Source organism: Molothrus aeneus, chromosome 1, assembly GCF_037042795.1.
Source record: "Molothrus aeneus isolate 106 chromosome 1, BPBGC_Maene_1.0, whole genome shotgun sequence".
NCBI classification, from domain to species: Eukaryota; Metazoa; Chordata; class Aves; order Passeriformes; family Icteridae; genus Molothrus; species Molothrus aeneus.
In genome coordinates, this window is record NC_089646.1 from 121,124,245 (window position 1) to 121,138,468 (window position 14,224).

General features: G+C 37.4%; 1 protein-coding gene across 2 annotated transcripts in view; it reads right to left on the bottom strand.

The window, feature by feature from the left end:
- The window catches only part of STAU2 (staufen double-stranded RNA binding protein 2), a 171,090-nt gene that overhangs the window by 138,872 nt on the left and 17,994 nt on the right, over positions 1-14,224 (bottom strand). For both annotated transcript variants that reach the window (XM_066563927.1, XM_066563919.1), the window contains exons 2-5: positions 12,471-12,678; positions 11,235-11,365; positions 6,453-6,612; positions 4,045-4,180 (exon numbers count right to left, since the gene is read on the bottom strand). In XM_066563927.1, coding sequence (XP_066420024.1) covers positions 4,045-4,180; positions 6,453-6,612; positions 11,235-11,365; positions 12,471-12,669 — 626 coding nt within the window. In that variant the 5' untranslated portion in view covers positions 12,670-12,678. The remainder of the gene's footprint in view (positions 1-4,044; positions 4,181-6,452; positions 6,613-11,234; positions 11,366-12,470; positions 12,679-14,224) is intronic.

The following is a 14,224-nucleotide window of genomic DNA, read 5'->3' on the forward strand; positions in this document are numbered from 1 at the left end:
CTTTTACCAAACTTGCATGGATTTTACTTCAATAAAGAAAATCCAGAGAAGACTCCAAGTTATTATCTACACTGTGAAATAAATGAACAGAAGTATACACATACCCAAGCTACCAGAGACCTAAGCTGGTAACTTCACATGATTCAGCTCAGCCTCACACAGACTTCATCAGCCTGTCACAATATGCAGTATAATGGCAATGGCCCAATGCTGTTAACAAGTTAGCAGTACTGCACTCACTATCTTGAGTGAAGAGTAAAGATGAAAACATTCATACCTCATCCAGTTCCAAGCTGGACTGTGTTTTATCTACTTAGCTACCCTAAGAGGGACACTGACTTGCCTTGCACCTCCTAACTTAGCACAGGAAGAGACTTAAAGGCTAAGACCTTAACACAGTGTTAAACACTGCCTTAAATGTCTTGCTGTCTGCCATGCTGAGTTTTGCATGCACAAAGCTCTATAAACAGCCAGTATCCAACACCTACCCTGGTGCAGCACTATCAGCACTGTAAGCAACAGGTAGCTAGAGCATGTCCTGACAAAAACCACAGAATTACTACGGGAAAATGTTACTGAGAACATTTGTTGCATTGAAGAGAACACCTATGGAAGGATGCTCATTTGAGATATCTCATCACTTGCCTTCCATGCTAAGCAGTAGAAAAACCTTCCCTTTTTCCTCTCACTTGTTTGCTGTCCTTCTCCCTATGAAAAGGACATACCTATCACATAGCTATCACCTTCACTATAAATTTACACCATCAGCTTCAGACCTTGCCAATGGATGTTGGCCCCTTACAAACCTGCTTCATCATCCTCTGTGCAACATACTGCCCATATAATATGCTCCACTGCCACTTTGACATAAATCATCTTAGCCTGGCAGGGAATCTAGCCATCAACTTTGCATACGAATTGCAACTCTCAGATCATGTTTCCATGAGATACTGAAAAGGATCTTTTGCGCCACTTGAAACACTAGACTTTACTGGTACAGAGATATGGCCTAGAATGAACTTAATAATCTGTTTTTTCCTCAAGACATTAGTCTTGCCAGTACCAGAGTTTCCCTAATGCAACCTCCTAATCTTCATCTGTATCTTCATCTATTTGAAAAGCACATTTCTTTAAACAGAGATCAGCAAAGGGAATGCAGACACAGTATAAAAGACAAAGCTTCCAATTTATTTAACATATTATGTATCTCTTTTAATAACAGAAAATAATCTACAGTCAGAAACTAATGAAAATGGAAAAAAAAGTTCATGCAGCATCTTATCTACATTAATTTTCAAATCTTGTTTTTAACTCTCTATACAGTCTGCATTTACTTGGGTACTCCAACAGTACTTCTATTCCACTACCCAATTCCCAAAAATCAGCAAATGAATGCTAAATATAATGTGGCAGTAGAAGAAAATAAATGTAGCATATTATACATCAGGAACATAATACAGTGCTGCATCATATGCTTTATACTTCAGACTTCACTGGCTATTACAAACAATGCAGACTGTGTCTCCAGACTTGCCTGTGGTGAGGGTGTCTAGGAGGTGCCAAGCGATGCTGACTGGAGGAGATGCAGGATCGTGCCCATCACACCCAGTGCCCACAGCGCAGCCAGGCTGAGCCATGGGGGCTGTGCTGAGCTGCAGGGCCCGTGCCCAGCACAGCTCACAGGACAGGGCTGTGTTGCTCAAATCCCCTGGCCACAGGACAGACCTGTGGCAAGAGACAGGCCCCTGGGCAGCTCCCCCTCGGTACCACCTGCGGGGCCCTGCCTTTATCTGACAGCACAGCACGAAGTTTTCACAGGACCATCATTCCTGACTATTCCTGACAGGGTTGTCCCCTGGTAAGCAAATCCTGTAAGAGTGTGAATGACCAAGAGGGGTTAATCTCTGCTAAGGCTGAGGTCTGCATGATGTGGTGCCCATGGGGAACAGTCCTGGTCAATGCCACACCACTCAGGGCCCAAGGTATAGAAGGCATAGAAGATTATCTGTAATATTTGTTTCTTAAACCGGCAGGTATAACAAACAGCATTTAAATGACGCCTTACAAAGTCTAAGTGCCTTTCTTACTGTGATAATAAAGGGCCAGCACCTCCCTATGCAAAACAAGGCAATGAACAATTATTTCTAACACAGTAGTCCATCAACAGTACAATACAGATCATTTTTCTGCTTCCTCTTTCCTCTGGCATTCGTCTGCATACATGGTGTGTGCACAGCAGGTATGTATTCATGCAGATAGACAGGTATGTCCAGTTATTTACTACTTAGTAAATATTATTAGTTATTATCCAATTTACTAACCACAATATTATTAGCTATTCTGCATGGGTAACTGCACTCAAATAAGCACAATGAAAAAGCAAGCACAGATTGTGGAATTCTATCCCACCTAGCCTGTTTGTTTTGTGATCAGAAAAATCAAGTGGCCTTGGCTACCTAATGTGCCCTGAAAAAGAACCTTCATGTATCATTTTACCCTAACACCAAAACATGGCTCTCATGCAAGAAAGTTTTCAAAGAAGCAAACTTATAAATTGAGCTAGACACACTAATCATTTTCTATGAAAAGAAATATTAAGAGCCAGCAACTGCTGAGTGTTTTGACATTCTATTTCCACCAATACCTTTCCATAATTAAGTTCAGATTCCAGAATTCCAGATTTCATGCCTTTAACTAGCTTTCATTTTTTCCAGTATAGCATTATATCTGCTAGTCAAGCTAATCTCACTATAAAAGCAATTCAAATAAATGAAGGATTTCTAAATATTAACTAAACTCATTTCAAGCACCATAATTAGCTTTTTAAACCATGATGGATGTAAGCAGAGACACAGGTCAGCGGTGACTAGAAATATAAGACAAGTGATACAAAAACCAGGCACTGTTACACAGAATAATTAAAGGGTTTCTTCCAGGTTATATTGGGGTTTTTTTGTCTTCTATAATTCTAGGTATTGCTGTTATAAAACAACACAACCCACCAGCCAAGCAAATTTTAAAAAACAATAAAAAATCAAACTCAGAATGAAGTGTTAAAACCCTACACTTACCAAATTATCATGATTTGGGGAAACGTAAAATAGAATTAAGTAAATTGAAATATTTTCCTTAGACAATTCTGAAATGCTGCTTTTTTTTTTAAACCCCTTAATTTTTCAACATTGCAATAAATTCAATTTCTAATGAAGAGTAATTTTGAACCAAAATACTCCTTCAGAGTTCATATCCTCAAGCCATTTGACAATTATGAGATGCATAAAAATGAACATGAAATCCATCAAGTCAAGCTTTATTAAAAAGACAACATTTTCCACTGATAAAACATGTGATTAGAACTTTCTGACCTGTTCTGACACACATTTCATATTACAGATCATATTTTGTCTCACTTTTGGAGCTTCAAAAGACCTGATTTAATATAGTTCCTCTGGGGACAAATATGGAAAAATGAGGAAAAACCTATCTCAGAGAAAGTTTTTCAGATTAAAAATTGACATAGTTCTGAATATAGCTTTTTAAACTGTGAAATAAAGGATTTTTCCTTACTAAACATTGAGGATTAAGGAACTGAGATAGCTGACCAAGAAGAATGGCTAAAAAAAACAGAAACTTGAGAATGGTTTCAGGCCAGTTATCAAAATGCACTCCTTCCAATTTTATATTCAATTTCTAAGAAAAGATTGCTTCATTTTTGATGCCACAGATTCTAATCACATGACATGACAGCAAAGAAAAGCAAAACCTTTCTCTGAAGTTAATGCTCTGCCTCCTCACTACCATGGCTGTTTAATGTGCTTTTTAATGCACATAAAAAAATAAATGCAGTTTTACACATCTTTATTCTTTTGATGAACTACGGGCACCTGTCTCTTTTAGGAGGTAATTATGCATGTTTCTAAATAACACTGCAGACTCTCCTTAACAAAATTTTTTAGTTTTCTTTTACTCTGAAATAACCTAGAAACTTAATGAAGATTTAGGACATAAGGATAAAAAAAATAAAATAACAGAAAGAGTCCAAACCTCTGATTGTACATGCCCCGGAAATTATAATTTGCTCTATAATTGGGGATTGGCTTTGGATCTAATGGCCTGTAGATGGCAGGCTCTCCTCTTTTCATTGCCAGACCATTCAGCTCCACAGTTGGTGTTATACTGCCTGCAAAAAAAACCACTGTGAGTAAGGTGCTTAAACCAGAAATACTGAAAAACACACAAGCAGGACTGAGCTACAAAGAGAGATATTTTTTTTACTCTTAAATTCAAAGGATGCAACTAAAAACACATTTCAGTTTCTTTAAAAGATAGGAATATAAATGCCAACTTAATCAAAAGCAATGAGAAAGAACATTTAAAAATCTCTCTCAATGAATTCTCTGTGCAGTTTCAGTGGATTAACCTACAGATATGAATGAGAAAATCAGTGTAATAAACAAGCTGGTTATTCATCTTCCTAAAGTACTTATAATACATTATGATACTTTCCGAAAGAACTATAAAGATAATAGAATAATGTGTCTTTCTGCTGAATACCATTAAATAAAACCACAAATAGAGCAAAGAGTCATTGAAACAAGCATGAAGTAAAAGGCATTACTGCAGTCATTCAGGAATCTTACAAGTTAGAAAAAAATGTTTTATTTGCAAGACTTGAAAACTTAAGACTATGTCTAAGAACTAATGGTCCCACAGGAGTGATCTAACAGACTGAGCATACAGCTCCTGGAGATCAGTGCAACTACAGCCATCTACTGGTGACAGAATGCAAAAATAGAAGGCAGCCAGTACTTGCATGCTTGCATGGTTTCAAAAATGCCAAATAAGCTACATCCAACTTCTTTCTTTCTTTTTTCTTAGTTATAACATTCAGCTACTGTAATCCCCACTTACACTGTTGTCAGAGAATCCTAAATGAGCTAAATATGCATTCCAATAAAAAGGATTTTATATATTCTGAAAATATTTTCATGAGAGATTCAAATAAATTTACCCTTTAAAAAATTACAATTAATTTTCCAGTCTGACATTGAAGCTTTATATGCCAAATGATAAAATTGTTTATGCAACACTTAGTCAAAAATTTATACCAATAATTCTTATAATTTCCAGAGCAAGACATTCCTATGAATTAAAATTTTTTATAAAAACACAAAATGTCATTTTGATGAGAAGATACCTGTACATATACAATGGAAAAAAAATTATAGTGTTAAATGATAAAATTTTTAATTATTCTCTTAAAGCCTATTCCTCTTGTTATCAGATTTTCCCTCTAAGAATATGCTCAAAGCCAAAAAAAATCTAGAAACTCAGTAATGCTCTGTAATGTCAAGAACCACACTCAGGATCCCTTTTCACAGAGGTTTGAGCCTCCTGCTTTCTAAGCAGCTAAAGTCACAGCGACTGTGAAGGAAGCAGGGCAAAGCCAGTGTCCTGGGTCTGGAGAGGAAACATACTGATCTCCAAAGGAGAGAGAGAACACTAGCATACCACTCTCAAACAATCCCTGATGCTCAGGATAATACTCACAAGTTCTACAGGAAATTTACTCCTGCTTTTCTCTTTCCAACATAGAGAAAATGAACTGCAAAATTACTTAATTTTAAGAAAGTGGCTAAAGAATACATTTTTTAAAGAGGGGGAGGGGCAGACGGAAATTAAAGGGGGGAAAGGGAATACAGAAAAGAGGTGAAGGGAACGGATTGTTTAAAAATAAAAATGGGAAAAGATTCTCACCACTTGATTTCCTTTACATTAGTCTGAAATGAAGTTATGATTCTTTTTCTTTATTGATCAAGACAGAACAGATCACTGAGCATGTGCATGAGAGGTACCTCAGGTTTTGCATGCAGTGAAGGCAACTTGTGGGTAACAGCTCAAAATGAAGGCTGCAAGACACCAGTATACATTCTTTCTATTATTGAATCAAGTTTCTAAAGCCACCTGAAAGCTTTTTGAAAGCACAGGTTGCTCTGAAGGAAATCTCAGCATGCAGGAAATTACCTGTCAAAGTTCTCATGTCAAATCCCAACCTTTTGTTTATGCCAGAGATGCAATTTCACAGGATTGGACTGGATAAAATTTCCAGCTTCATTGGAAAGTTAGCTAAAATAATGCTTTGGGAAATGTGTTTTAGTTAATTCAGTCTGGTTTTCTCCTTTTCTCCAGTCTGCTTACTGTTGATCACATACCATCACTTAGCACACATCTAAGCATTACCTAAGAATATATTCCCTTACAGTTCAACCATTTTAGATATGTGCATTAAAAATTCTTCCATGAGAGCTTACTAGAGGTTCTGCATTATCCAATCATACTATAGCTATGTTGATTTTCATCCTAGAAATTTAAGTATCTTGTTAAAATTACTTATTTAGTGCTATAATATGTTGAGACTTCAACAAGATCTAACACAGAGGAAAATGTCATACCTGGATTATTGTTTACATTGTTTTTGGGTGGTCTAGGCGTTGGCTTGGGAAGGGTGGTTTCATTCAATGCTTTGCTAGCAGCAGCATGTTGGGCCTTTTTAATACTGCTTCCTTCAGCTTCCCATGTCTGTTCTCCAAGAGTCAGCTGCACTGTGAACATCTTCAAAGACAAAGAACAGGTAAACACTGGCAAGATTATCACTGTGGATTAGAACAATATGTATAAAAGCTTCCAGGGCAGAAGAGAGACCGTGCTTTCTTTTCATTGTATTCAACTCCCAGATAACACATCTGATTCTTCCAGAGATCAGGGAGACCTTATCAGTGAGCAACATTTGGCCTTTCAAATCACAAAGTAAAATAGTGTAATGGTAATGTCATTATCAAAGAACAGAATAGTATTTAAACCAAGTAAGAATAACTCCAAACTGATCCTCTGCTCTTAGAAGACTATGTACAGGTCAGCTATGAACACATTTCTTCCTATATTTTAGTATGTTTAGTCACTTTACTTGTAGAAAACAAATACTAAACATGCTACTGAGAAAAAAAAAATCAATTCTGTAATGATTATGAATGAACATAAATGACTACACACTTCTCAAGGCAGCAGAGAATTTGGCCCAGATAGTTTTACAGAGTGAATTAATTTCTCACATATCCAGATTTCTAAAAATAATGCCTTTTGTTAGGGCAGAGTCACAACTCAAGCATGTTCAAAAAGAGAAAGTAAGAAGCAAAAGAATTACTATCTTTTCTAATGAAACTGCAATTCTTAATGTAAAATCTATAGTGAGGACAGGAACTGTAAACATCCAGAGTTCAGAAATGGACTAACTGATAAAAACCATATATTTCAAATTCTGTGAGAGAGGGCTATTTCAAGTATCCATGCTGTGCAAATTGTGCCGATAAAACTCAATGCATGTTTAAGATATTAGAGAGACTCTATCTTCTGTATGATACATAAATGTTCTGTTTAAATTTGAGCAGCTGAGAACAAGGGGAGAAAAGCTAGGAACTTGATATATTTGCCACATAATCCCTAGATAAAAAACAGGACTTAATATATTGTCAGACACACACAGTAAACTAAGATTCACCTACCTCAGAAAACAGACTAACTTACTTGAGTCAAAGAAAAAATTATCTACATATCAGTATGAGAAGTATATAAAGTAAAATTTTAATTTTGACAGCTCTCTAATTGTTTCACTTATTTAAACTTGCTAGATTCAGGACCAGGTTTTTAGAGATTAATGTGGTGGTCAGCCTTTAAATCTGCCTTTACACATACATTTTTTTAGCAAGTACTTGCAAACAAGCAGTTGAACACAAGAATGTATGTGACTCCCAGCTCAGCCCTCTGCACATGCACATATTGCATTCAAACTGAATGCTATAAATACATACTGGTGTCTTAATTACAGCCTTGAGTTTTGGCCTACTATAATTTTCAGAAGCACAATGCAAGTCCCTGTATCAGAGCTCCTATTGCCATGTTGGTTTTGCCACAGCAGTCACAACAATTTCCTCATGGAAGAAAAGAGAGAAATAGTCTCTTAATTTTACACTCTGTCAAACCCTACCCCCATCTGAAAGCTAAGATGGGTATTAGAGCTAAATACCCATAATTATATAAATTACCTACGAACATACATCCTTATTACTAAAAAAGTTGAAATTTGATTTCTGGATCTGAAGTTTATATATTTTATATTTTGCAAGAAAGTATCAGTACAATATTTTTATAGGAGGAGGAGAATCCTGAATTTAAATGAAAATATTATTAATAATGGCTACTTATCTACCTATAACTCTTAGTGCTTAGAGCAATAAATAGGAATTCCAGATGATAAAGGGCTTGCTCAGGAAATTTCTGCCAGTCAGAGCACCTTCTCACTTAACACATCTGCCAAAAAACTCCTGCAAAAACCCACACATAGAAGTAGGTTTATTCCTTTATTAAAGGAATTAACCTGCCTAAATCCAAACTCTGGAGCAGACAATGGAACATTCAAGTCCTGGAATACCAGAGCTAACAGTTCTGCTATTGACTGAGAGACATTTTTCACCTGAGGAAATTTCTAATCCTTACACTGAACATAATTTACCTGATGTCCAGAGAGCAGAAATGCAAAGGCCACCATGCTTGTGCTTGTTTCCACTCGGCTGTGCTTGTAAGGTCAGTCTCTCTAAGCTCTGACAACTCTTTACTTCTCACTTCTTCTGTGTATAACCTTCTCTCCTCCTTCCCAGTTTTTGAAGTGCTACATCCCTTACCCCTTTCCCTCTTTTCTGTACCACCATCCACTTTCTTTTGCCACTGTTCCTTTTAAATTTGTGTCGTGAAATGACACTGACATGGAAGGACAGAAGACACGATCAATCTGACTTATGTACTCCAAAATGTCATTTATGCCAACAAAGACTCTGATTTTTCTTATGATGAAGAATCCACCTGGAGGGCAGACTCCTAGAAACCCTAAGTGCACTGTTAGGAAGAGCCACTTCTCTCCCAACTGCACTGTTTCTAGTTTTCCATTTCACCCCAATTGTCTAAATTTATTTTCCAGAGACAACTAGAAAAAAGGGTATAAAAATTTACTAGCATTTGTGGTCACAACACAGACAGCTATCTTGGAGAGCATGTCTGAAAATTGTGAAAAACACCAGTGGTCAGGAACAGAGTATGTGTAGGAGCAAAGCAATATGAGAAGCTCCTTGAATGGCAAAGAGCAACAGCAGCACTACATCCTTCAGGTCATGCTCCCAGGACAGATTTAGGTCTGTTTCATGTATTCTGTCAAGTATATCATCATATTACTAGCAAGACATGATACTAAATTGCTAAGAGAGTCATAATAAATTCTATCTCTTTCTTCGCTTTTCATAGGTCAAAACCTGCATAATCTTATTAATATCACCCTCATTCTTCATTCATTTCCCTTTTTTTATCTCACTACACAGATCAAAATTAGAGTTAATATCCTTCTGAGTCTACAGAGCACATAACTGGATTTTTTACCACTATGAGCACAACTAAAGGAATGAGGAAAATTGAAAAACTGAAAAATTAAGGCAGTCATTGAAAATCTGAACTTCACAAGTGCAGGTAATGCAGACTTAAGTAATTTCAAAGATATCAGTTCCTTTAAAAGTAATAACAAATATATCATAGAATCAATATAGTTGATTAGACCTCTAAGATTAGCAAGTCCAAACTTTGACCAAGGACCAGCACCCCACACAAACCATAGTACTAAGTGCCATGTCCAGTCATTTCTTGAAAACTTCCAGGGATGGCTATTCCATCACCTCCCTGGGCAGTCCAGTTCAATGCTTAACCACCCTCTCAGTCAAAAAAAATTTTCATAATGTCCAAACTGAACCTCCCCTGGCACATTTTGAGGTTATGTTCCCTTATCCTTTTGCCAATTGCTTGGGAGAAGGGCGCCCCCTTCCATATGTGAACAATTTCTTATCCTACTAAAATTTTAAGCATAATATGAATGTCATATAACTCAAATCTCCTTACTGCTGAGAAATGTAAACAGCCAAAACCACACCTCAGTCAAAGTGATTATTGTTTCAAAAAAATGGGAAAAAAAGGTAACACAATAAATACAATAGTGGGAAGTTACAGAAAGCCCAACAAATTTAATATGCAACCTAAAACCAACCAGTCAGTGTACTCTGTGGTGCCAAACACCTCCAGGAAGAGGAAGAGCTCTTCAATTTCCATTTGCAACGAAGGATGCTAAAAGCAGCCCCACACCTGCTGACATAATTTCCACTACTGTAACACGTTCAGCATCACCAGCCAGAGCTGAAGGTCAGCAATTTGCATCAGTTCTGCACTAGCTGGCAACACAGTGTGCAACACAGGAACAAGGGGCAAGGGCAGAGACAGCCCATGAGGAGCTGAAACTGTTACTAACCTACACCCTGGCCCTGCTGCCTCATGTGATTTAGCCACTGCAGAAATACTACACACAAAGCAGCTACTAATTATGCCAGGGTCTCACTCAGACTTTTCTAGGATTTTTTTACTCTCCCAGTTTGCTCCTAAGTAGGGAGGAAATACAAAATTATATCAAAAAATTACCATGAGGATATTCCTCTGTATTCCCCATCATCTGAAAGCACCCTAATTTTTACTTATTAAGTTGGACATCCACCCAACAAGCGGCCAGAGTTAGCTGTCAAATCACTAGAAACTTCTATGCTATAATCACATTAGGAGTTTTAGTATAACCCTACGTTGTCAAGTTGCACAGTAATAAAGTTTGTGCCCTAAAATGCAAGACTCAAAGACAGACTATCAACTTAATGGACAAAAAATTGCATCAATAAGCACTTTAAAAAATGTCACAAATTTGTCATCACCTGCATTACCATGAAACAAAGGCAGGGGTAGTTATCAGAGGCATGCTGACTGCGGAGAAAGAGTCATGCAGCCTAAAAAGCAAATGCCCCAGAAAGATTAAGGAAGGGTGGTGACACCCTGAAAAGACCTTCATGAGGTCTATATAAAGATCAGCAAATGTAAATTCAAAGATGAGAGACAGAGTAAAGTACAAAATGATCTACAGGGCTTCTGTAACAGAAATACAGGCATACTTTCTGAAAGTGTGGTCTAAAAGAGCAGCAAAATAAAGAAGAGGAAGAAAGCCCTTACACTAGAAATGTAGCTGGGTTTGACAAGCACATTTGTCCAAACCATGATATTATCTGTTCAGCATGTAAGGTATGGCTCATCACCTGGAACTGTGACCTTACCTTGGCATGAGCAGGCCCTCTTTCATTCAGAAGCTTATACTGGGGTTGAATTCTATTGAAACGGGCTAACTCATTTACCAGACACATTGGAGTTTTCTCTTTGGGGTTTGCCATGTTATCTTGGAGAGGAGCTGTAAATAAAGAGTCTGTAAAGTTTTTGTGGAGAAATGTACTCTTCACAACTTCACAAAGCTTTGCAAAAGCAGCATGCTTAAAAAAAGGAAATACTTTGGCTAAAACACAACTTTTGCATATATGCTAAATACAAAGTTTAAATACCATTTATATATTAATCATATGAAACTATGTAGTTCCAATAACAATTCTGATTACATGCAATTAAAAAAGCCCCAAAACTAGTTCTTTCCAAAATGTCTATATGAAAGATGACAGTGCAGGAGAGCATATGCATATTCTGTATTTTCTGTGTCATCAAAGTTTACTGTCAGGAATATACTGGTTCCAGGGGTTGACTACTCTTTCAGAATGGTTTTTCCAGTCTTTGAAGCAGAAGTGGGTAGCATAAGAGTTATGAGACAAATACAGTAGATGAAACCCTGAGGTCCCCATTTGTTTCTGCCAGCTTCTTCCCAGAGTTTTAGACTTTTCTCACAATACCAAAGTCACTCTCAGAACACTCACATACAACACCTCCCCCTTTAAGGATTCGGTTCTGCTTTCTTAAGACTGTTTCACTTTCTGTGGGGTTTTTGCAATTTATTTGTATTTATCCCTAACACACACACGTTGACATTTCTTGCTTAAATTGTTAGGACAACACTTCTGCATTTTACACCCAGTTCAGCATAGAAACTACAGTGCTTATTAGGCCACAAAGGAAACACCAAATACTGCCAAGCATTCAGAATACATTCTGTTCTAGGGAATAGAAATAAACTTGGAGACCTTCCTGCTCCACTAAAACTTCTCTATAAAAGATACACCAATAAAAAAATAAAATAGACATGTTCTTTCCTGAGCTTTTACATCACTGATCAAAACTTCACTCCAAATCTGAGCTCAATAAAGAAACTAAAGTTTGTAAACAGCTTATTTTAAGCCAAAACATTTTTCTACGTGTGTTTTCTCCTTTATTTTAATCCTCTTTAAGACCTAATTATTATTTTTTAAATTAACAAGTCATCAGAAAGATTAATTTGAATTAATCAGAATTAATTTGAATTAATCAGAAAGATTAATTTGAACACCAAAGATAATATATCTGGACCAACTTACCTGGTGAGTTGATCAAAGACGTGGGATCCACAAGGCTGGCAGTAGGACTGCTACAGCTGGCAGCTGATTCTGAAATGGATCCATTCATTGAGGATGGCAGACTCAGTGTATTTGTAGCTGTAACTGGCAGCGGTAGCACCACAGGGGCCATGGTGGGTCCAGACAGGTTTGCTGTAGTCTGCATTTTAACTTGTGCCATTGCCTGTCACTGCAATAAATACATTTATGATCAGCAGAGCACTCTGCAGTTTGAATGTCCAATGACTACAGTGCTATTAGCAACACTCCTTTTTTGCTCCTGGATCTGGGTCACAAAACTGTCCACAAAAGTCATGCCTCTGTAAACACTACTTCCAAATGGATGTGCACAGAGAAACAGAGCTCAGAGCCAAAGAACATCCCTGGAGAAGAACCCGCACACTTTGGCTCCAGGTTCTGCTTTTCAATGTTGGGGTCACCCTGCCTGAAATATAGCAGGAAGAATTACTATTCCAGAATCAAATTCTACACAATTATTCTGCAGATGAGATAAGAACTTGCCAGTATCTTTAATTGCAACCAAATACCATAGCAAACTTGTAAACTTTCGCCATTGTTTCTCCAGTAAATTACACCTTAAGTATCCAATAAGGCACAAGAGAAAATCCCTAATTTTTTGGCCAGATACCAAACTAGAAAAGAGGGAAAAAAAAAAAAGGAAGGAAAAAAATACAAACAAATAAGCCCCACCAATGATGTAAGATGCAAGTTCTTAAAAAAAAAATCACTGTTTATTCAGTCAACAGGTGGAGTACTTCAAAATCCTTGTATAAATTACTGGCAGAGGTACCAGGATTTCCTAAACTAGCCTTCAACCCAGTGGCTAAAGCATTTCCTGGGAATATGCCAGGTACTAATTATCTCTTTTCATCTGCCCAAATTAGTTTCTTTATTGCAAATACCTGTTCTCAGGCTAGGTCTACATGCATAAACAAACCAGGGTCAGGGCACCACTCCATATTACTCACTGAGACTATGCTTCTTGGCAAAATTTGGGCTACTGGCTGAAAACTCCTGCTGTTGCAAAAACTATGCAAGAGCAGTTTAGGTGCCTGCAGGCATCCCAGGTAATCCACTCAATTAAGAGAGAAACCAGTCATTGTCAATCATCTGGGAAAAAGATTTGGGCTTCTCCTGTCCCATAAGGAGCAGGATGATATATTTTACTCAGCAGCATGGACACAGACTGTATTATTTGGGTTTCATACACATGAGCTGATCTGTACAGAGCAGATAGAGACACAAAACCTGTGAGAGCCAACAAGTGTTCTGGGCAACTGGGACTTGTCCCAGCAGCAGCTCTGGTTCTGCTGGCCAAGGCAGAGCAGGGGTTCAGCTCTCCTCCATCACTAAGCTCTTTGCTTCTTCTGCTGGGCTAATTCTCTCTCCCTATCAAAAAAAAAAAAAACAAAACAAAAAACAAACAAACCCATTCAACACCTGAGAGACTTTCTAATGGAGGGCTTATTGAAAGGAATAACCTATTTAAAAAATACTGATTACCATCAGTATTTTTGCCCATCTCCCCCCCAGTCCATTAAAAATATCCAAGTATCTTTACTCAGAGGAACAGTATTGTTGGATTAAGATCCCAAATCACTCATTACACCTTGGAGTACAAGTACTTTAACACAGTTGCACTAGTATAATGAAAATAATAAATCCTATTACTGTGACTCTGTGCTTTGGAGAAGAGGTTCAGACTGGAATGCCAT